The 23,372-nt window shown below is 38.3% G+C and overlaps 4 protein-coding genes across 7 annotated transcripts; 3 read left to right on the top strand and 1 right to left on the bottom strand.

Moving 5' to 3' along the window:
* Nucleotides 1–76: 76 nt before the first annotated feature.
* On the top strand, nucleotides 77–11,329 carry LOC114526459. The gene is made up of 13 exons (XM_028548065.1): nucleotides 77–255; nucleotides 2,085–2,309; nucleotides 2,615–3,010; nucleotides 3,734–4,072; nucleotides 4,171–4,407; nucleotides 4,685–5,092; nucleotides 5,872–6,210; nucleotides 6,419–6,649; nucleotides 6,903–7,301; nucleotides 7,670–8,002; nucleotides 8,619–9,258; nucleotides 9,454–9,528; nucleotides 9,635–11,329. Exons 1-13 carry the CDS (start codon nucleotides 171–173, stop codon nucleotides 10,287–10,289), a joined length of 4,362 nt encoding a protein of 1,453 aa, XP_028403866.1. The 5' UTR covers nucleotides 77–170; the 3' UTR covers nucleotides 10,290–11,329.
* Nucleotides 11,330–11,391: 62 nt separating this feature from the next.
* On the top strand, nucleotides 11,392–14,337 carry LOC114526460 (proteoglycan 4-like). Its single transcript, XM_028548066.1, has 2 exons — nucleotides 11,392–11,475; nucleotides 12,064–14,337. The coding sequence occupies exons 1-2, from the start codon at nucleotides 11,408–11,410 to the stop codon at nucleotides 13,736–13,738; spliced, it is 1,743 nt and encodes a 580-aa protein (XP_028403867.1). The 5' UTR covers nucleotides 11,392–11,407; the 3' UTR covers nucleotides 13,739–14,337.
* A 15-nt stretch (nucleotides 14,338–14,352) lies between these two features.
* On the bottom strand, nucleotides 14,353–18,834 carry LOC114526461 (G-protein coupled receptor 143-like). 2 transcript variants are annotated; one of them, XM_028548067.1, is made up of 8 exons: nucleotides 18,487–18,834; nucleotides 17,616–17,755; nucleotides 16,935–17,023; nucleotides 16,582–16,674; nucleotides 16,119–16,225; nucleotides 15,823–15,928; nucleotides 15,574–15,673; nucleotides 14,353–15,062 (listed from the first exon to the last, which is right to left on the bottom strand). In XM_028548067.1, exons 1-8 carry the CDS (start codon nucleotides 18,719–18,721, stop codon nucleotides 14,769–14,771), a joined length of 1,164 nt encoding a protein of 387 aa, XP_028403868.1. In that variant the 5' UTR covers nucleotides 18,722–18,834; the 3' UTR covers nucleotides 14,353–14,768. The 2 variants fall into 2 exon arrangements, with proteins under 2 accessions (XP_028403868.1, XP_028403869.1); XM_028548068.1 differs by having other exon boundaries at nucleotides 17,616–17,716.
* Nucleotides 17,879–23,367, top strand: LOC114526462 (G-protein coupled receptor 143-like). 3 transcript variants are annotated; one of them, XM_028548070.1, is made up of 8 exons: nucleotides 17,879–17,936; nucleotides 19,719–19,846; nucleotides 19,928–20,016; nucleotides 20,265–20,357; nucleotides 20,560–20,666; nucleotides 20,790–20,895; nucleotides 21,175–21,271; nucleotides 22,052–23,367. In XM_028548070.1, the coding sequence occupies exons 2-8, from the start codon at nucleotides 19,745–19,747 to the stop codon at nucleotides 22,361–22,363; spliced, it is 906 nt and encodes a 301-aa protein (XP_028403871.1). In that variant the 5' UTR covers nucleotides 17,879–17,936; nucleotides 19,719–19,744; the 3' UTR covers nucleotides 22,364–23,367. The 3 variants fall into 3 exon arrangements, with proteins under 3 accessions (XP_028403871.1, XP_028403870.1, XP_028403872.1); XM_028548069.1 differs by lacking the exon at nucleotides 17,879–17,936 and adding an exon at nucleotides 18,906–19,320; XM_028548071.1 differs by lacking the exon at nucleotides 17,879–17,936 and adding an exon at nucleotides 18,906–19,320 and having other exon boundaries at nucleotides 22,074–22,207.
* Nucleotides 23,368–23,372: the final 5 nt, after the last annotated feature.

Here is a 23,372-nt window from a genome sequence, read left to right as displayed (position 1 = left end):
TAGACGCCCCACAAACAGTTATCTACATGGCCATGAGAGCATGCATTGCATAATCTATAATCACAACATCAAGTGCAGACAAAATGGCAGTTGAGCCAACAAGGAAACGTTACTGCATGCCAATGGCGGTTTAAACAATTTGGATTTCTGGCGATTGTCGTCGCTCCATAATGAACGGCAGGAATCGAGGCAAGAATTTTCTTTTTAGTTTCCTATTTATCGTTGTTGAAAGGATTGCTGTTATCAATAGCCAAGGTAATTACATACTTATAGTCTTAGGTGATTTAACATGAGTAATCGAATTTTCCTTTTTTCCGGTAAATGTATACAAGAAGAGCTGCAATTGGGCAGCCATATTGTGAATAATATCAGACTTATCGTAAATGCACGACGATAGCTATCGTCATTTCGTGGTATATTACTGACAGAATACGGTATAGAGATGTTACATTATTTCAGTGACAGTGGTGATAATATACTCTTTCTTTCGACTTCCTGTTTTATTAAATCGTTGTAATTATGTGTATCGATATATAGTATCACGGTATTTAATGATAAAAGAAGTGAATATATGTATGACTATATAGCTTCCTTGTGCCTCGTGAAATATATTTGGCGTTTAAACCGTAGTTTAAACTTGACAATTGGGGAAGACATTGAAGAGGCATGAAACCTGTCTGAACTCGCCCACGTTCATTCTTGCAATACTTTTCATTGTGTCTATAATATCACTGGTCGTGCATGCATGGACATTTTCCTTCATCAGTTACAAGATAATAGATTTTCGGTAAAACATAGAACCAGGAAGTGAAAAAGGTAAACCATGCAAGTTTGCCGTTCAAGTAAACAACGAACAATATAACCAGTTTCACTATAAATTTGACTTCCGGTAAAAAAACTTTCTGTATATGTTACAGCCTTTGACTTTTAAACCTGATGCGTATTAGACCACTTTTTTGTAAATCTTTCTTTTTACTGAGGAACCCTGCAAAATAATTATGGTGCACTCAGTCTGAACAACTCTCACAAATTTTGTTTACAGGGGCGGGTTGTATCAAGCCTGTTTATATAGCTTAAACGGTGGATAAGTTCCAAATAGAAAGCAAGTCTATCATTTTATTCAACAAGCAAACTAAATGTTTTTCAGCTTAATACAAAGATACTGTTTACAACTGCATATTCAGTGCATAATATTCAAGTTGACTCATTCAAGAGAGATGTAAGGGTGTTTTTTAATTTTGACTTATCCACCGTTTAAGCTAAACGGGCTTGATACAACCGGGCCCTGGTCTTTACATATATATATATATATATATATATATATATATAAATATATATATATATATATATATAGCTATGTATCCCCTCTCACAAAGTTTTAGTCGAAAACAGCATAGTACCAAAATTTCTGTAGTATCAGTTCCCTATACACATTACACAGCCATGGCTAAAGCCATATCTGTAGCCATATAGGCTTTCTTGTTTTACGAGTAATAATCCTGTTATGACTAATTGGTCAAAAAGCAATAAACACCGTGTTGTGTTCAGTGTTCCTAGGTAAATAAAATATTACTCAAAATGATTTAAACAAACATGGGATTATTCCTTGAATTGACTGATTGAATTGTGCATCCTACAAATCAGACCCGTGACACCACACATGACATTTATGTGTTACAAAACATCTCAACAGAAATTGCCGAAATCTACAGTATACAGTATAGGGTGTATATAAAAAGAGAATATGCTATTCATTTTGGGCCCGATGCACACTAGTGAACGTTGCATGTAAACTTCTCATTCGTGGCAAATTAGCTGCAACAAAAGTATTTTTGTCATTCGTGACACATTTGCCAATAGACCTTTCCCTTTTTAGCGTGACGGTAGTTGATTATCAAGGTCAATTTGAGTTGTGAGTTTCGCCATGTTCAGAAAAAGATGCAAAAAGAATCGGCAAGATTTTCTAGACGATTTTCTTTCTTCTACGATCCATTGTCAGTCACCATGGTTAAATGTCCCATAATTAATTTATCAGTCGTTTCTGTAAATGTTTATTAACATCGGATCATTATTTATTTGTACAGTATGGCCGCAGGGTACGTATGGTCTGCCTAAACCAGTATCAGGATGTCCAACAACTTGGCAAGAAGGCTGGAGACAGCAAGACTTAGAAAATACGAATTCAAAAAGCAGTTTTTCCACTCATCTACAGTCGCACATGGAGGCAACGTTGAACGGAGGCGATGTGAAAAGATATTTTTGTGTCAAAGATTCCACTCATGTCGGAGAAACAAGGGCATGGCCTGCAGGTTATACTCTATAATCTACATAAATACACTACAGGGACGCCGGAGCTTTATTAGCCGGCAACGTCTTTAACGAGTTTGAAGATTAGCACTGATGTCTGCCGTACGACACCAAAATCATATCATAATGAAGTAAAACCACGATGTCTATGAGACAAAGTTCAACTGAAAACTCTTTCTGATAAATCCGCTCCGCTCGTCCCTGACCCTGATGAAATGATCATGTAACGTACTTATGGTCTGCATGGACTTGCTGGTCAAGCAGTCATTTCAGCTATTTAGGTGTGATATTCGATATTTCGTTGTAGGTTCTTACTGTGTGTATAAAAAGAATCAGCAGTGTCCCTCTGGTATGAAAACTCAGTCAGGTTATATAAAATGGGATGATGAAGATACCAAAAACAAGAACAGTAAATATGGTACTCTACCTGAGGGCACTTATGACCAAGACACAAAGATTTTTTACTGCTGCAATGATCGAGGACAATGGAACGATGCTATTGAGTTACCTGTGGATAAACCATTCTACTTATTACCATTCAATTCTAACAACTGCCAAAGAGTTAATGGAGCAATAAGCTCACTGGATTACATCGTTTATGACACCGAAGAAACACAAAATCATGATGATTTTTCTCAAGGACCGCGTGTTTTTTCAGATTCCAATAAAGGCCTTCCTAAGATTTACTACTGTTATTACGAAGGTATGAATATATAGGTTCTTATTTATAATATGAATTATTCAAGTGTGGCAAAGTTATAATCGCAGTTGTGGTTACCATATTATTGTGATGTTGCATGATACTCAGCTGAGTAATAAACTGGGTAAGCTAAAAATAAACGTCGAGGGTTTGATTCCCATAAGCTGTGGTCGATATAATTTTTTTCCGGCTGTCCACTTGGTTACTCAGCCGGAGTAGCGCCATCATAATATGGTGAAGTTTCCCTTCAGTCCCCCCCCCCCTCTCCTGTCAAATTGCTAAATGTCTAGAACTATACAGACTATACAGTATATATTTTACTTTTTGCCTGACGATTTAGAGAAAAATCCAGTCCTTCAAGCTCTACATGTACGTCTCAACGTCACTGCTTTTCTACGCAAATATAATTATAGTGTTATGAAATATCACTTTTGTTTCTCATTGCTTAACATAACATTAAAGTAGAAATACAAATTTGCAGTGGTAATATACTAACACGAACATCAAGAAAATCATGAACGGCCTCAAATAATATAAATTCTGAATTCACACGCATTCAATTACCAGTTTTTTAATGTTTCTTACAAACTGAAGAGCTCAATTCCGGGCCCCCAAAGACCGCAGGGCCTCGGTTTAACCCCGAATCACCAATAGCTCACTCCCCCCTTCACCAAAACAGCTCAGTCGACTTTTCGACCCATCATGACAAACCTATATATTTTTCAGGTTGCATGCACAAAAGTCAAAAAGAAAGTGGAACAATTTCAACCACGCATTTCCCAGACTATCAATATTGTTCATGGTCTATTACTGTCAATCAAGGCTCTGTTGTTTCTCTAACACTCACATCAATAAACATTCCCAGTTGCACGGGAAACTACATGAATATTTACGACGGCGTGGATGATAATGCGTCGTTGATGATGAGCCTTTGTGGAAACAACGCAACGTCAGGAGTAAGACTTCGTACCACGACGAACAACATGTTTATCATACTGAAATCTAGATTAAGTAGTGGAAACATGCACTTTCAAGCGGACTACAAGACAACAACACCCTTCTCTGGTATGTATTTTCCATTATTTTCTTTTGTGTGAAAAGTATGCCTTTATGCCTAGTATGCCTTTGTGTGACATTCCTTCATACTTCTCGGTTGCATATAGGTCTATCCTGGCCATCTGGTACTTACGGTTTGCCCAAAACGACCACACCATGCCCTGATATGTGGATACCGGGTTGGAGAAAGCAAATCATGGAGGATGACAAACAACCTGCGGAGACTTCTCTTTCTACTAATCTGAATATGCACATGGATGTACATTTAATTGGTTCTGCCCTTACACGTCATTTTTGTACCAAAACTAGCGATGGTACAAAAGATACGACTGCTTGGCCGGCAGGTAATTATCAATATGAGACTAGAGAAGAGAAAATATTAGTGCCGGGCATGTCTAAAATTGATGCAATACCCATTAAAGTCTGATGCTATACTTGAATAATTCTCATGCGTGGAATTTCTATAAACGGAGTTTATTGTTAGCTCTGACAAAGTCTCAATTGGTGAATAAGTCTGAGATAGATAAAACTTCCAGGCTTGCAAGTAGTAGAATATACTTATATCTTCTTACAACAAAGTATTTACAAGACTTAGTATTGTCATATTATATTTTCAAAAAGGAAATTATTGCATTTATAAAAAGAACCAATGCCCGTCCGGCATGAAAGATGGTTTTATCAAATGGGATGACGAAGATAATCCAAAAAGTGGTAGCAATGCTAGACATGGTGTATTACCTGATGGTGAATATGGTAAACATGGCGGCGTTCCCTCCGATACAAAAATATTCTATTGCTGCAATGATCAAGGAGCGTGGAGTCAATCAATAGAACTTCCGATCGATGAGCCATTCTACTTATTACCTTACCAGTCTGGAAATTGTCAACGTGTCAAAAATGCTTTGAGTACGCTTGAGTTTATCACTTATGATACTGAAGAAGACAATAACTATGATGACTTCCAAAATAGCTATGCTTATAAAACAGGGTACAAAAGACTACCGACAGTATATTATTGCTATTATAAAGGTACGTAGATTATGCATCACCTATAGGTGTTATATTTTTGCGCTTTTTTATTTATAATAATGCTGCGCGTTTCTTAGTTATCCTTGTAGTACCCCTTGTAGTATCCCTGTTGTACAAGCTATGGGCAAGCCCACGATTTTTAACCCGCCTCATGAGACCGTCACAAAATGGCATAGTTAGGTCACGCAAGTTCAGTGTGTATTTTTCGCCATTTCAATGCAATACTGCGTTGGTTTGAGTGGAATTCCCTGGGTTATTTTTTGGGGATGATGATTTTGAAATTCTACTCTCATCCCTCATGCACTCATCCCTCTTGCCCTCATCCCTCTTGCCCTCATCCCTCTTGCCCTCACCCGTCTTGCCCTCACCCGTCTTGCCCTCATTCCTCTTGCCCTCACCCGTCTTGCCCTCATCCCTCTTGCCCTCACCCATCTTGCCCTCACCCGTTTTGCCCTCACCCGTCTTGCCCTCACCCGTCTTGCCCTCACCCGTCTTGCCCTCATCCCTCTTTCTTTCACCCGTCTTGCCTTCATCCCTCTTGCCTTCACCCGTCTTACCCTCATCCCTCTTGCCCTCACCTGTCTTGCCCTCATCCCTCTTGCCCTCACCCGTCCTGTCCTCAGCCGTCTTTCCCTCATCCCTCTTAACCTCATCCCTCCTGCCCCCATTTCTCCTGCCCCCATCCCTTTGCATGGGCCCCCATTTTTTACACCTCATGACGTTTTCATTGCAGCGGCGGTACATAATTCTAAAGAACATTTCTTATTTCTTTCGCTCAGGTTGCAATAACAGGTATGAGGGCAACAATGGTGGTTTTGGTTTTCACAATTATCCTGATTATCAGTATTGTTCATGGACCATCACCGTCGAACACGGTTTAGTAGTTTTTCTTAGATTCTCTACTCTTAACATTTCTGATTGCTCGGAAAATCAGCTTGGAATTTACGATGGAATTGATAGCGATAGCCCAATCTTGGCGACATATTGTGGAGCAAACGCAACCTCTGGAAATACGCTGCTTTCTACGGGAAATGTTGTCTACGTAGCTTTTAAGTCCGGAAGACGTGGAAAATCTTTAGGATTCCAAGCTCAATACGAATCTAAGACACTAATTACAGGTTAATATTAAACTTTCTTGGTTCTGTCTTTCCTGTACTCAGTTAGATTAAAGTTCATGAACAAATATTTTGGGCAGTGTCTTTTTATTATGATTCAGCGCATTCTTCGTTAGTTCGTCCCTAGGAAATCATTTGTTCGAAGTTAAGCAGTTCTACATGCAGCTTTTGCTTTGAAGTTTTCAATAATATAGGAGTATTATAATTACAGAAACATCATGGCCATCCGGAACCTATGGTTTGCCAAAAACAACGGGAAGTTGTTCATCTGGCTGGGTACAAGGCACAAGAAAGCAAAATATGGAACAGAGTGGAGTATTTCACGGTGCTACTTCCTCTCAATATGATATGGATGCAATTCTGGATAAAAAAAAAAGATCCATCGCAAGAAAATTTTGTATGAAAACGTCAAATAATGGCAATTCTAAGATGTGGCCAGTTGGTAGGTATATATTTCTTTACACATTAAAAAGATTAGCAAGATCAACAATGGATATCATGTAAACTGTGATATCTGAAACGAAAACCACGGTCGATAAACTGATACAGCTGGATGAGCTGAGTATTAAACACAGTAGAACAAGCGTACTCGTACAAATATTTATGAAATTTCCATCACATGCATTCTTCTTTTCAAGTTGCACTCGAAATCATACTATTGATACCTATACCTACTATTGACTTCTTGCCTTAAGGATCATACTGTATTTACAAGAAGAATACCTGCCCAAATGGGATGGATGAAGGTTCCATAAAATGGGACGATGCGGACGACAAGAGAAATCCAGACGTCGAGGGTGTTCTACCAAATGGTAAATATGATGATCATTCTACGAAGATAGACTATTGCTGTCGCAATCAGGGCAATTGGTATGATCCAATTGAACTACCAGTTAGTGTATCATTCTTTTTGCTACCATATACGACCAAGAATTGTCAGCGTGTGAAGTGGGCGATGAGTCGGCTGCAGTATATAATATATCAAACCGAGGAATCTCAGAACCAGGATTATTTCACGGGAAGTCATGTATATGCAGAAAACATAAACAGAAACCATTATACACCACGTACTCTTTATTATTGCTATTATAAAGGTATGTATACAACATATATGTTATAATGTTGATAAACAGTCCCCCGATTTTGCTCGTAACCGGTGCTTCCAGTATTTCTTCTATATTGGACCGAGTAGCCTACCATTTCACGTACTTCAGTATAGAAATTTTTGAACTGAATTAGTCGGCCCAGTATGCAGGTTAACAACCAATGTTTTTTCGAACTTTAACAGTTTGAAGAAAAAAGATAATCTTTTGTTTTCCCCGCTTTATATTAGCTATATATATGTGACAGTCAATACTAGCCTCTTGGACGTAAATTCTTTTATCGAGCTTTAATCTTAGTTTCAAACATTTATGCAATATATCCCACTTTTCCACTCATCTTTCTCTCTCGTTTAAAACAGGATGCAACTATCAAATAGACGCTGAATCTGCTTCATATATCTCTGTCCCAATTTCTTCAGACCAAGATTTCAAACATTGTTCTTGGTTGCTCTCAGTAAGATACGGAAACATCAGTGTAACTTTCAACACGGCGTCTGTAACTGACTGTGCAAAAGGCGACCTCCTTCGGGTCTATGACGGTCCTAATGATAAATCAAATTCTTTGGCAAATATCTGCGGTACCGAATACAATCATAGTATCACATCGACTGGTAAACATCTATTTGTGTCGGTTAAATCAGGATATAATAGGCAAATGGGAACCACTGTTGGTTTTCATGCCTCTTTTAAAAGTACGTATATTTGATGCATTGCATTATACTAGAAACTCTGAACATGGATGTCATTTCCTGTGTCACGCAACCATATAATACAGTAAAAAGCTTACATTCGAAACTAGAACATTTTGACTTTCTGACACAGTTCCCGATGTCAATGGACGACTTGCGCTTTAGACTAATTTTTGATCGAAGTAACTAGAAGAAAATAAATCATGGCAGCTAGAAAGATCTTACTTAAATTAGTGCAAATGCAAAGTTTGGCTGCAAAATGTTGTAAAATACGGAAAATATAGCCACGCGAAGTTGGCAAATTTTGTATACTTTTGTATTACGACCGGAAGCGTGTAACTAATTTAGTTACACATTTCCGCACGTAATACAAAAGTATACAAAAATCGACAACTTCGCGTGGCTATATTTTCCGTATTTTACAAATTTCGCAGCCAAACTTTGCATTTGCACTAATTTAAGTAAGATCTTTCAGAAAATGTCCTTTTTATTGCCGAGGTAAGAAATTAGTCTAAAGCGCAAGTCGTCCATTAACTAAGTCAATGAAAAACATCAAATCGTTTAGGTATTAAGATAGGAAATGTTTGTATAATGCAAGACGTTTATTTGTGCTTTTTAGACAATCTACCATTTAGCATAATCGTTTCAACACCATCCATGGCCTCACATTCCACTCCTCCGACTACACCTGCCTCCACTCCACCCACTACACCCGCCTCCACACCAAAGACTACACGAGCTTCCACTCCACCGACTACACCCGCCTCCACACCAAAGACTACACGAGCTTCCACTCCACCGACTACACCCGCCTCCACACAACCAACTAAACGAACTTCGACACCACCGACTGCACGAACGTCGACACCACCGACTTCGCAAACTTCCACGCCATCAAAGACATTACCAGCGACATTGCCCCTAACGACACCTACAACGGCATTAAAAATGACAACATCATCGAAAAAGCGATCTACCTCAGCATCGGACACGGGCGCCACCTTGACAACACAAAATAGTTCAGCTGCTACCAAGGTTCCAATAGATACAGATAAAACCACACACACAGAGGCGTCTCGTTCTAAAACCATGAACACTGACAAACCAACAGGCATCAATACACCAACAACAAGTAAAGCTGGCAACCAAGGTGGCAACTCAGAACACAATGACAGTCCAGTTTCCGCTCTTGTCTATGTTATTCCTGTGTGTCTTACATTCTTAGTCACAGTCATAATCGTTATGCTTTTCTATCGCAGGTATAAATGGGACACCGTTTTTGTTGATATCCATGCATGCCAATTTGAGGATTTAATGGCGTGCTCAGAACTGATCTTGGGCCACCTCAATGGAAGGCCAAATTAGAAACAATTAGAAGCGAGTTTTAAGTTTTTAATCTTAACAAAATTTCATTGCACATTGGTTATTTTCATTTTTGTATCATTTCATATCAGAAAAAAGAAAGATAATCCGACACAAGGGGCTCCTAATGAGACAATTCACCCATCAAGTCCAGAATTTAATCCAAGGTAAACCCTAAAGCATTTACAGCACACTTAGATTTTTCACGATTGTGTGGTATACAAGCTGTCTGTGCAATTACGGACCTATTTTTTCGATGTTTATTTTTCATAGATTTCAATCTCCTGATAAAGTGTTCATTTTGGGCGGACAACAAGTTAATATTCCGTCAGACGAGAAGGAAAATCCACTTTACGAAACTCAAGAAGAACACACATATTGGTCAATTGAAGATACGCAAAAACAGTATAAGAAGGAAATTGGAAACTGCCCTTCCAAAAGTACTTTTTACGAGACACCATTAGACTCAGGAGCTTCAACATCATCCCTCAATCCTTACGAGATTTCTCCTGTAAAAGCTGCTAAACCGTCAAATATACCTCCTGAAGATAATACTTACGATAAACCAGTTGACAGCCTCGCTTCCATGTCATCTTTCAATCCGCTTTACAGCAGCGAAAGCACAAATCATGAGGCACCTTTGCTATCTGACGTACCAAGTACTTCTCACGATACAACCGAAGCCTACTATAAAAATCCAGCGAACCCATACAACAAATTACCCAAGAGCGATATCTACAAAACACCTAGCAATGTTTCTCAAACAGACTCAGGAAATCAACAGGCCCAGACTACATATGAAAATTTCTCTCTCACCGACCACAATCCACATTATCAAACGCCCAACAATAAGCCTGACACTTATGAAGTAATGCACGGAAAACTTGTAGTCGACCTTTCGGAAGAAACAGGAATGACCCAATGTTAAGGCCCAAGGCGACATACACTGCCTATGCATATTAACTGTATATCATCACATGCACAGCCGTATGATAGGGTTGATCGATGCAGGTCTTTGCACATATTTTTATCTGAATATTCAATTATTTTTCGTACCTATATTATCCTAATAATTGCGACGCCTCTTTTAGCATTACCCGACCAGTCATAATCCCTTCCATATTTATATTCAGACGGATTTTTGTTAACTTTTCCGTCTCTAATACGAATTCGGCTATTTCGGCGATGGACCCAAAAGGACCGAAATTCTAAAAAGGGACAACAGTAGGGCCGTAACGAGTTTTATTAGTGTTGTTCGCGGTAAGCGTGTTATATAGAAGCGAATCTAGGGTAACTCCTGGTTCTTCTGCACTGAAGTAGAATAAGAATTCCAATGTACATTTTTTATTACCTGCGATGCGCAAGAAAGAAAGAAGAAGGTTTCTCAGGGTCGATTTGTAGTTATCACACTACGTTTAAGTTTCAAGGCATATATCTTTTTAGTCCTAATCAGCTGAAAAAGTATATATTCGATAGAAAGATGTAATTGGAGTGTTAACGTATACCGAAGCGAATTAAGCTCTCAAAATTAAGCAATATTTCCAGAAACGACGATCAGTTGGTGTCCATCGTGCTTAATATGGATATGGTGCCTGCATTTCAGATTGCTGCATGGGCATACTTTGTCAGAGATAGCAGCTTGAGGATAGTTTGAAGGGTTTTGAAACACCACGCACGTTGATGCATATTAGCGAAATTTAGCAAACACACGACGTGACGCCTAAGATGCCGTGAAAATGGCGTGGATATGGTGTAATCACAACCATAGATGGACATATCACGCCATATCCACGCCATTTTCGTGACGTGCCAGGCACATATGAGCTATATATAGCAGCTATATATAGCTCATCTGTGTCCTAGGCGTCACGTCGTGTTTGCAAAATTAACTGACTTGCTTTGCACAACCAAATATGCATGTTTATGTATGCCTTTACTGCATGAAGTCGAGAAAGAATTCTTTTGTCATTTTCTTGGAAGCTAGTTTTCAATAGAACTTCCGCTTTAATTTATTTTTACTGCGTAGCAAGAAACGAAACCTATGACATGACAGAAATCTGTTCCAATACTGAAAATATTGGCAATGTTTTAAATAACCAAAGAACCGAAATGAGGTAAAACCAGAAATTTCGTATTATTATACCCAATTTTCCACATCATTAATTTGTGAGAATTATCTATGTTCATAGTTTAAATTTTGCAAACTTTCCGCGTTAATCTTAAGCAAACGAGATTAGTGTTATTTTCAATGAAAAGAATCTCAGCACCGTTTAAATTTTAGCCGGCGTGTTATAAAGTAAAGTGAGAAAACCTACATCTTAAATTTTGTAAACATTCCAAGTAGCTAAATTTAAATTTTGTATTACAGTTGACGTTTATAACTGAAATAGATCAACCTTGCTTTGCCGGGTTCCTATACCCACTTGACGCCGGTGAAGTGAATAAACTTTCGAACATTTTGCCTAACTTAAAGACTGAACTATTAAACGTCAAATATTATGCCTATCTCAAAGTCCAAGCAATACAGCTTCTTTCTTTCCTCTTTTGAAGCGTGGGCCTATGATTGAAAAACTGCATGCCCCCAGTCTTTCGAATGATTTAGCAGCTAAAATATTTTTTGTATATCAGTTCTAGTACATTTTTATCCTAGTTGTTGTCAACCGAATTATTTCCCTTATCATATTTTTTCATTTCATTATTAGTCATCAACATACAGACGCTCAGACATTGACAGAAGCCACACCAGCCGACGGGCAAGAATCGACAACGGAACCTGAGGTATTGATTGGAGCCACATCAAAAGATGGTCAGGGATTGAGCGGAGTAATACCAACAAATAGGAAGGGATCAAGTAAAACCGAATCAGAAGAACGACCAGGATTGGGTAGACGAGGCACATCACTAGAGAAACGGGGATTAAGAGAAGCAACAACAGGAGTCGGATCTATACCATTATCAACCAAGTCCATCAAACCTTGTACAACAACGTCGCCTAGCCCAGAGAAACAATCTGCACCCACATCAACTATGTCTGAGAAACCTTCTACTGCCACGCTGGGTAATTCAGAGAAATCACCTGTACCAACTTCAAGTGTGTCAAGAAAATCTTTCACAGTCAAGCCGGCTATTCCAGAGAAACCACTTGTACCCACATCAACTAAGTCTGAGAAACGATCTACGGCAACGTTGGTTAAGCTAGAGAAATCACCTGTACCCACAACAACTAAATGTGAGAATCCATCCACAGCCGCGTTCGCTATGCCGGAAAAACTACCAGCACCCACAACAAATAAGTCTGGCGAACAAACTACAGCAACATCAGCTAATTCAGAGAAACCACGTGTACCCACATCAACAAAGTCAAAGAAAGCATCTACAACTACACCAGAGAATAATAAACCAGAGAAACTACCAGTACCCACACCAACAAAGTCTGAGAAACCATCTACTGCTGCGGCTGCTAAGCCAGAGAATGCACCTGTACCTACATCGACAGAGTCGAGAGAGAAATCGTCTACAGTAAAGTTGCCAAGGCCAGAGAGACCTCCTCTACCCACGACGATTAAGTCTGAGAAATCATCTACCGCCGCATCGGCTAAGCCGGAGGAACCACCTGCACCCACATCAATTAAATCTCAGAAGCTCTCTCCAGCCAAGTCTGTTGAGCAAGAGGAACCACCTCCACGCATACCAACTAAATCTGAGAGAGCATTTTCAACCACCTCGACTAATCCAAAGAAAACACCTGTACGCACATCAACAAAGTCGGAGAAACTATCTAGAGCAAAGTTGGCTAAGCCAAAGAGACCTCCTTTACCCGCGTCAAATAGATCTGATAAACAATCTAAAGCCACTGCGGCTAACCCAGAGAAAATACCTGTATGCACATTAATCAAATCACAAAATCCCTCATCAGCTAAATCTACTAAGTTAGAGAAAGCACCTAAGCTAGAGAGGCCTCCTCTACCCGCGTCAACTAGGTCTGATAAACAATCTACAGCCACTTCGACTGAGACAGAGAAAACACCTGTAACCACTTCAACAGAGTCAGAAAAAATATCTACAGCCACATCGCCTACGCCAGAGAAAACACCTGTACGCACACTACCCAAGTCTGAGAAACCGTCTACAGTAACGTCAGCCAATCCAGCATTAGCTACACCCACATTAACAGAGTCTGGAAAACTTTCAACAGCAACGTCGGTTAATCAAGAGGAAACTCCTGTATCCTTAACAAATAAGTTTGAGAAACCTTCTACAGCGTCGGCGGCTTATCAAAAGAAAATGCCTGCACCCGCACCACCTAAGTCTGAGAAACCAACTATAGCCACGTCGGCTAAGCCAACGATACCACCTGCACCCACACCTAAGTCTTAAAAACTATCTATATACGTCCACTTCCGCTGTTCACCAGCCACGTCCGCTGTTCACCAACCACGTCCGCTGTTCACCAGCCACTTCTGCTGTTCACCAGCCACTTCTGCTGTTCACCAACCACTTCTGCTGTTCACCAGCCACTTCTGCTGTTCACCAGCCACTTCTGCTGTTCACCAGCCACTTCTGCTGTTCACCAACCACTTCCGCTGTTCACCAGCCACTTCTGCTGTTCACCAGCCACTTCCGCTGTTCACCAGCCACGTCTGCTGTTCACCAGCCACTTCTGCTGTTCACCAGCCACTTCTGCTGTTCACCAGCCACTTCTGCTGTTCACCAACCACTTCCGCTGTTCACCAGCCACTTCTGCTGTTCACCAGCCACGTCCGCTGTTCCAGACAAGCCAACTATACCCACATTAACTTAGTCTGAGAAACTTTCTGTCGGCTAATTAAACCACGTCGACCCTGGACCCTGGGGGAGTAGGTTTATGACCTCGCCTATGACTGTATTAATCTCATACTCAACCTATAATTAATTCCAAGTAATATCTTGACGTCCATTTTTGCGAATAATATTATAATATCTTCAAATACCACCTTAAAAGAGTGATTTCTTCAGCACAAGGAATCACCAATTGATATTCAGAATAAATATTCATACATTGTTGATAGAACAAGAAACATAGATACAAGTAAGGAAAGGGGTCGTCGACACGCATTTAGAAACCGTAAAAGGTCGGTAGCATCGTAATATATTTATATTCTAGATTTTTATTTAGCCATATAGGTAGCTTTTTTTTGCAGCTCCAACAAGCGACACACCATTGGCTTTTTTAGCGTGCACGTTGTAATGCATGACTTTATCTACATGCTACCTTCAAGTTCCATAAGGATTTGTTAATCTGCTAACGAGTTAAATGATGTTACCGACCATCAATGACGCTGTCGACTATCATAAACGAATTTACATGAAATACAATAAAATATGGTGTTTTGTCATTTCGGTTCCGAGAGTGAACAATGTCCGGTATTCATTCTCCTAGCAGCCTACTGATATATACGTATCGAGGAGCGGGTGCTTCGTTTCTCGGTGTGATAAGCGGCGCTTCTTCATCGTGACTTGACGGTGATGAAGAAATTCTTTGTAAAGTCTGATTGGTAGAAACTTGAGCAGGAATATTCTTGCGTCGGTAACTTTCTAAGGAAGGAGTTCGTGGAACACGTGGTAACGCATTAGGTTCAGGTCGAGTGTCTGTTGCTGTCACTCGAAATGCTCGTCGATAGAGGAAATAGTTGAATACTCCTTGAAGTGGATTTACGAACGCCTGCAAATGAGCAAGGGACAACCTGCATAACTTGACACTGAGAAAATGGTGGGGGGAATGGGCAATATCATTAACCGTTCTTCAGATAGAGTATCATTAACCGTTTTTCAAATATGAGTAGCTTGCTTAGCAAATGTGCTATATGGTGTGATATACATGTATAGTGATCACTATGAACTGATCACAAGCCGTTTTATTCTTTGGGCCAGACCGGGTTTTAAACCGTTTGAGGCCCATCTTCAAAATAGAATGAAGATTTAGATCATGTCATTCATGTGGTGATTGCTCATTGTATTGTTAGATAAAAATGCTTTTGGTTTTGAAAAGTCATCGATTTAGTTCTCTGACTGATAAATGGACAGTTTGTACTCTGCAATATTATTAATGATAGATACATGGCCATGGTCTTATTGCATAGTAACTTTAGCTCAATTTCTTACTAGGTTTTTTAGATTCTCATGCATACGATCGATGTATTAAACAGCTGATTTCAAAAAGCTTTGGGACGTACCTCGACATACCAAAATTTATCTAACTTTGATTTTTTATCTTCCTGTTTTTTATCAAACGTCCAGATAAAATACGTTAGTGAGATGATATTTGGAAGCCAACTAAACGAAATAGAAACATAATAGTGTCTCAGAGTACCCTCAAAGCGAAATGTGAAAATAAAGCTCTTTGCATGGTCTTTGCAAATACATATATCAATCTTAAATTCATGGATGTAAAAACGCGTAATTTACAAGAGCAAAGAGCTTACCATACTGTAAAACCAACAACCATCCATAAAAACTTTCTTCTGCATCTAATCAGAGCTGCACGGTCCATAGAAGTATAACTCCCAGATGATCTTAATCGTTGTTTAACTACAGATAAATTAAGTGGTAAAACTCTGCGATAATGTGATCTCGTACGCTTGCGGTCGTGAAGAGCGTGGCAAAAAGCTGTGCAGGACGCGGATATCATTTTACAGTACTTCAGAAAGTTCGAGTCATAAGTACTTCAGAAAGTTCGAGTCATAAGCTAGCTGTGAAGGGTAATGGTGCCAAAAATTACCTTTATAATAAGTAATAATAAAGAGAATTGGGTTAGCCAGCATGATAACCATCACAGGCGCGTAGGATAATAATACCCGGGATAAACGCGCCTCACCCCTCATACAGCTAGAACAAGAAAACACGGTATTAATGTACGAAAACTGGAGAAGGGGTGAAATTGACATATGATTAAAAAACGAGAAACAGAGACACCCACCATGTTATACTAGTAGGTAAATATGTTATGAGTTTACCAATTTAGCAGTGAACTCAGTGCGCGCAATCCTTTAACAATAAAAGCAGTCGCAAGTATATTAGTGTATCTTTGATGTTTCCTCATTCAAACAGAATGCACGAAACGTAAAATTGCCCGAGCAGTCTGGGTCATCAAATGCATGCAAAGCCCCCAAAATCTCGATCCAACAACTTAGATTTCTTTTCAGTATCAAACTAAATGGAAATGCGACAAATAATGTACTTACGTATCGGGAAATAAAACAAAATTCATAACTTCAATAATAGTTACAAGTTCGAGTGGAATAGCCCAAGCAAGTATGTGGTACACACGCATCCGGCTGTAAGATATAATAAATTGAGCAGATCATGGTAGAAATGGAACTAAGAATTAAGGGGTGCAGAAAGCAGTAAAAGTGTTAGGATTCTGGACTCTGGATTCTGGATTCGAGGACTCTGGCATCCAGGAGCACTGGTTCAAACAAGGCCCTGGCAAATGTCTGTGAAAATTAAGGCAGGAAAGTCAACTTTGGAAAGCGCAATAATGACAGTTCACACTTTATTATTATAACTGATAAAAATAATCAACGGCCATAATCACCATTCTATTCGATACATTTGAAAGCACATATCCAGTGCATAGGAGAATGTCCAAATATAAGAAGCGAGGTAACCAAATAACGCTATAACCTAGAATTAAAGATGACAAAGAGATATCGTGTCACTTTCATTAGATCAAAATCATCAAAATCATTTAGTTCTAGTTCAGGTAACCCGTAACAGCACTTCGCAGTCCCTGCGCTATGCAACATGTAAAATTTTGCAAGATTTCCGTCCTGTCTATTGCATCCCGTTGCCAACTAAGGCGCAAAAATTAGCAGCAGTGGGGTAAGATCTTTTCATTGATTAAAATAAAACCGGATTATTTCCGACCTCGACTTCGTGGAGTAAAACCCTGGCTGGTCCAATCGACCAATCTCGTGACCTGGTTACAAGATTGACCTCCGAGTCTTACGCAACATGCCGGTGCTATTTTCCCGAATTTCGAACCATACACGCGTGGAAATATTTTTCCCTGAGGCGGAAACACGCGTGCTGGGACAATTTGCGGGACATTCGAACTTCGAAAATTTCAAAGACTGCAAAGTCCCTTGACTCCCTTCCACTGATTCTAGTTATAATTATTTCAAGAAGCAAAACTTGTATAATATTGCGCCAGATTTCCATATGGTTGATTTGTTGGTATGTTTTCTATATCTTCATCAGTTATTCATCTACATACCTCGGTTGTTGTACCAACTGGTATATACAATTTAAAATCTTTTGGTTCGTAATGTGTAGAAGTGATCTCACTATGATGACTTTGTCCCTCAGTTTCAGGTACTTGAAAAATCATTAAACAGATGGCTAAGGCAAATACGCCTGAAAAGTACATTGAGATATTTTCAGATGGGAGTTTTCAAAATTTTTGGCATCTTCAAATATAGATTGTGAATTGAGTAAAGGGAAAAATGGAAAGATTATATGTTATGATAAAGAAAACCTGGTGGAGGCCACTAAAACAAGGAAAGATTTGCCTACAAATCAAGAATGGAATTGTAAGGTGATTTTCAGACATGTAGATTCATTATACAATGCAAAGTAACCTTGGATGGCTAATGAACTGAATAAAAACTAATTTGAAATTTAAATTTAAAGTCATTTGCAGAATTTCAGGCTAACTTGCAGCTTAATTGTGTGCTAAAATTGCTGATTTGAAATTTTCCAAGCTGCAGAACATCTTACCAAATATGAAAAATAATTAATACAATTAGGAAACTGTTTTATAAATCAATAATCTAAATTTAGGCATAAATAATAGCAATAAGGTATCAAGACACTGAAAACCATATATACTTTGTATAAGAATTATATAATATGCCTAAATTTATAGGGAAATTATGATATATAATATATATATGGTTAGTGGCCAGGCAACATATTACTTCATATATTGCGAAATCACAGTAAAAAAATTCAAATTCAGGGCTGTTTACTGACCATATTTTTATGCTACTGGCACACAATATTATATAAAAGCATCTGATTGGCTTCGTACTACCAAAAGCAACATGTATTAAATAACATCGCCAAGTGTGACCATGCATACAAACCTGCGCAAGCTATTAGATCAGAAAGTGCTAGATAAAATATAATGTCTTTATTTGGAGACGGTTGTCTTCTTTGTCTGTTCCTTATTAATTGCCACAAAGATCTGAGTTGAAGTGCGGCGCCAGTGAAGCCAACACTTGCTGTTAAAATACATATTCCACCTACTATATATCGTTCCTCATATTCAAGTATTGACTCCGGAATACAAAATATAGATCTATCGCGAAGAAACGCCATTCATTAAATATGTTTAGAAACACGTATAAAGAAATATACTATTTTTTAAGTTTTTAGTGACATTTTGTATCAAGTTGTATACTGTATAATCGGCTACAAGTATTTATGGAAGCTCGAGACAGGCGGAAGTGATATTGCTTCCGGAATATAATTTATTTAGTAAGTATCTGAGTATCTTGAATAATCTGATATCTTTCATGACTATTGGCCTTGGTGACTTGGTCACGGATTTAGAACGTCTCTATCAGGTCTAGACGCCGACTTTTTTTAACTGTGATTTCACGTAAAATCTGTCACATTCTGTTGAGGTTACGAAATACGCTGATTACGCTCCGCCCAAGCAGTTTGCACCATTTAATTCCTGTAAATGGCGTTTCTTCGCGACAGATCTGTATTTTGTATCCCTAAAACGATTGTTACATACAAAGAACGATATATAATTGGTGGAATATGCATGGTAACAGCCACTGTTGGCTTTACTGGAGCTGCACTTCAACTTAGATCACTAAGGCAATATAGAGATCGGCAAAGAAGACGGCCTTCTCCAAATCCAGATATTATATTCTATCTGGCACTTTCTGATTTAATAGCTTGTGCAGGTTTGTATGATCACTTGCTTGGTGGTGAACCCACCTTGCGGCTTGCCGACCTTGGTGATACAAAAACACAAATAAAAACCTTTCCAAGGTGCTTTGCTTATAAAGTTCTCAAGTTGATCATTTTTGCTCATCTGCCACAATAATGCAGCTGCATTTATTACTTGTTAGTGCTAATTAAGGCCTAATGTGCACTGTGTGGTTGCATTTATATTCTTATGTCAGAGGTGTAAAAAGCATTGAGTTGAGGTCTGTGCCCACCCCCCAATAATATATCTGGAGTGGTAGAATATCTTCCCCAATATTACTGAACTTTAAAAGAAAATGGTCATCAGTGACACTTAAATCAACTGAAGAATAGTTAATTGTATTATGATATATAGTTTTGTAAACCATTTTAGGTGTATTTGCTTTGGCTATTTGTTTAATGGTTTTGGAAATACCTGCAAGTAGAAAAGAGGGTTTGAAAACTATAACATACATACCAAAACATGACAGTGTTTATGCACCCATTGGAACTATTATTGAGGTATAACTGTATACATTAAAATTATATGGTGGAAATTTAGAACATGAATTTATTTACTGATATGTGTACCACTCTTTCTAGATGATAACTTTATTTGGGTACTTTGCTTCCTATATATGGACATTTTCCTATGCCTTGGATACCTGTTTTCAAATTTATAAAAAAGAATGGTTAGTGATCGAATTTGCCTTATAGTGAAAATTATTGCCTTATATATAGTGAAAATTAATTGATTATTGAGGATTTAGAAGTACTAGTTATGAGATAATCAGAACAGGATTCATGCCTAGTTAGTCGTTTTAGAACATTGTTCTCCAAAAGTGTCAACAGAATATAACAGTCAAACATATTTGACTTTCATGTGCAATTATATTACATATTCTCTTATTAAACGAATTGAATTTTAATTCATTAATAGTCCTATGATTGTTTATCATATAATTGCATGGTGCATTCCATTGGAACTCATAGCAATAATTGAAGCTGTAAATTGGATAGAATATCCGCTTACGTAAGTAAAGTAAATGTCTGCACACTGTATAATGTATATACTACTTTTCTAAGAGCTTATTTGTATTCATGTATTCATGTGTATAACAAGGTGTTAGAAGATCTTTATACAGTTTTTAGATATATGAATGATTTTTCTTTTCCAACAGCAATATAGAAAAATTAATTCATCCATTCTTTTCCTGTTCTTATAATTATTGTAGGTGTGAGAGTGGTGCTGGAAGTTTATCTAGGGTGTACTTGTCTTATACCCCGGTAATGATAGTGATGGTTGTTAATCCTATTATCTTTATTATAACTTATAACAAAGGTAAGTTTTATTGGATTGTCCCACCAGCTTTGCACTGTAATACTGTCCTCAGTGAATTACACTCATAGCTGTTGCTCAATTTTTCACCTAGTAATATGTATATATGTGTATATTTTTGTGTAGTTAAACAACAATTACGATCCTCTGGTAGCTATACTGATGCTCATCGTAGTGCACTTTACACATGCAGGAGAAAGTTTTTTTGGATGGTCATTGTTTTCACAGTATGGTATGTCAGAGATTTTGTTCATTTGCAATATGTCGAGATGAGAACTATTCTAAAATCAAAAATGTGATGCAAAACTGCCTGCAAAAAGCTATACCTGCCTGTCTCCCTTTCATGTATAGTATTAATGTTAGTAATGTACTATATACTAACAACCATTCAAAGGTGAATAACGTGCAGTGTTTTATTCAGTGAAGAAAGGTCATAACCATATATGCGCAGTTCTTGTTTTATTTCCTGTTGATATGGACATTTCTAACGAATGTATTCTTCTTTCTTTAGTTGGCTTCCAAATATCTTTTCAATCACGTACTTTTTAAACCACTTCAAAGAATATTCACATAAGAAGTCAAACTTGGATATATTTTGGTATATCGAGGTAAGCAATATAGTAGCATTGGGTATTACCCGGCACGCTAATGATATTGATACAATATTCACAGAACGCAAATTATTGTAGCTTTCAATAGCAATGTTAAGATAATTAAAGAACGTCGTACTCGTTGATTCACAGAAAAATGAATTGACAGCGGAAACCGAAAAATTTAGTCTTGGTGGCATTTGTTGACCATTAAATTCAGTTGGATTTATTTTGCCAAAAATAAAAGGGTTGAACGTTTTCGTTAGCGTGGCCTCCCATGCCGTGCGTGCGTGGCATGCAAGTAAATCCAGGAGTGCGTGGACTTCGTTTATTCAGGAGTGCGTGCACCACCCCCCACCAATTTTGTTCTGACCCCCAGTTTATAGTTTTATATAGTAAGTAGTTTATATAGTTATATTCGATGTTCGCTTCAATTATAATAAGACCTTGCCTCCTCCCAAAAAGACATTTCTTTGACTCCCAATTCACCCGCCACCACTTCGTTTTAAATTCAAGCTTTTGGCACCGATGCGTACGGAAAACGCGTCAATAGAAATCAGCCTTTAAACGCTCAGTTCATTTTTAACCGTAGTCATCCAGTATGCTGTATGCCATAGTCATCCAGTAAACCCTAGTCATCCAGTGTAAACCATAGTCATCCAGTAAACCATAATCATCCAGTTCACTAGATAACTAGGAGTACAAGATTACTATCATATAAAGAACTTATAATATCTATTTTCGTGATTGTAACACGTGTATATTTGTCTTTGATGTTTATTTACGTCATATTTGCAGGCTTTCTTGAATCCACTTCAAGGAATTTTTAACTATTTCCTCTATCGTCGAGCATTTCGAGTAACAGCAACAGACACTCGACCTGAACCTAATGCGTTACCACGTGTTAAACGAGTTCCCTCAGAAAGACTTGGTAAGTTTACCCCACGTCAAGTCTCAAAGAATCGCACATTGCAAAGAATTATGGCTTCAACGTCAAGTCAAGACGAAGAGGCGCCACTCATCCGACCAAGAAGCGCGGAAGCACCTCCTCAATATGTGTATAACAGTAGACTGTTAGGTCACGAGGATATAGGTAAACTGGTAGAATAACTAAATAGTTTGTTTAGGTATAGGAGTAATTTTATTTGATTTAATGGGTTTTTATACTATATAGAGATTAGTCGGGTTGCTACCGTATCCTGCTTAAGCCTAGCGAACCCTATGATGATAACTGGAACGATAACTCGGTGACCATCTTTGAAGCTAATTTGAAGCCGGATCGGGCCCCAGTACCAGTTGGTTCAATGGTTCCATTGTTTCTGTTTTCACGTTCGGCGATCGATCACGCCGAGAGAAACAGTAGAAAGACTGGCATTCCTACTCAATCTGGCTTCAAAGTGGTGTCAAAAATGGCAACGAAATATAATTCCATATTTAGTAAATCCTGAATGGCAAACCTATGTTGAGATTAGGTACGTATTAATTAGGCCTGTTTTCCACTTCAAGCGTAACGTAACGTATTTCTGTCTTTCCGAGTATTCGACACGAACTAATGACTTTAAAACAACGAGATACGCTACGTTTCGCTACGATACAGTAAAAGTGGAAAACGGCCTTTAGGGTTTGATTAAGAATGACCTAGAATTGACATGGAAATGAGAGGATAACTTATAGCTAGGTAGAGAGAACGCGGTAAACTAACGGGATCCGAGAGATACAAACGTCGTATACCTACAGAAAAGGATAAAATATTGTCGGAGAAACAGGTTGATGAACACCAATTTTTTGGTTGAAATTTTATTTAATGTTATTAAGCATAATATAATATCAATATTGAATTTGCCATATTTATATTAATAGTATAACTTAAAGCAAAAACACCCGTTATAATAGACATAAATTATAACCCACGCGTTTTATATATTACAAATTGTAAATTAAAACACATAACACTGCACCTTCATTTATACAGTATTTATTCCAACACGATAAAATAATACTGATGTTGATTTGACTAACAATACTTTGTTTGGGATCCTTTACCAGCAAACAATTTCTGATGAGACATACTCCAATGGAGACCTTGCAGCGAGGTATGGGCTTTAAATTTAAAATAGCA

This window comes from Dendronephthya gigantea, unplaced genomic scaffold (assembly GCF_004324835.1).
Source record: "Dendronephthya gigantea isolate DGI-Jeju-01 unplaced genomic scaffold, DenGig_1.0 000038F, whole genome shotgun sequence".
NCBI classification, from domain to species: domain Eukaryota; kingdom Metazoa; phylum Cnidaria; class Anthozoa; order Malacalcyonacea; family Nephtheidae; genus Dendronephthya; species Dendronephthya gigantea.
The sequence above is the reverse complement of the archived record's forward strand: the minus strand, read 5'-3'. Positions and strand labels throughout refer to the sequence as shown.

Coding starts and splice junctions, on each gene's coding strand:
- LOC114526459 (XM_028548065.1), top strand. CDS start 171: ATGAACGGCAGGAATCGAGGCAAGAATTTTCTTTTTAGTTTCCTATTT. Junction 6,211..6,418: donor ATCTAAGACACTAATTACAG/GTTAATATTAAA, acceptor TTATAATTACAG/AAACATCATGGCCATCCGGA. Junction 8,003..8,618: donor TTTTCATGCCTCTTTTAAAA/GTACGTATATTT, acceptor TGTGCTTTTTAG/ACAATCTACCATTTAGCATA.
- LOC114526460 (XM_028548066.1), top strand. CDS start 11,408: ATGACAGAAATCTGTTCCAATACTGAAAATATTGGCAATGTTTTAAAT. Junction 11,476..12,063: donor AACCAAAGAACCGAAATGAG/GTAAAACCAGAA, acceptor TTTCATTATTAG/TCATCAACATACAGACGCTC.
- LOC114526461 (XM_028548067.1), bottom strand. CDS start 18,721: ATGGCGTTTCTTCGCGATAGATCTATATTTTGTATTCCGGAGTCAATA. Junction 15,929..16,118: donor TATTATTACTTATTATAAAG/GTAATTTTTGGC, acceptor ATTTATCTGTAG/TTAAACAACGATTAAGATCA. Junction 15,063..15,573: donor ATAAATTTTGGTATGTCGAG/GTACGTCCCAAA, acceptor GCTCATTTGCAG/GCGTTCGTAAATCCACTTCA.
- LOC114526462 (XM_028548069.1), top strand. CDS start 19,089: ATGGCGTTTCTTCGCGACAGATCTGTATTTTGTATCCCTAAAACGATT. Junction 19,847..19,927: donor CCATTGGAACTATTATTGAG/GTATAACTGTAT, acceptor CACTCTTTCTAG/ATGATAACTTTATTTGGGTA. Junction 20,358..20,559: donor TGGATAGAATATCCGCTTAC/GTAAGTAAAGTA, acceptor TAATTATTGTAG/GTGTGAGAGTGGTGCTGGAA.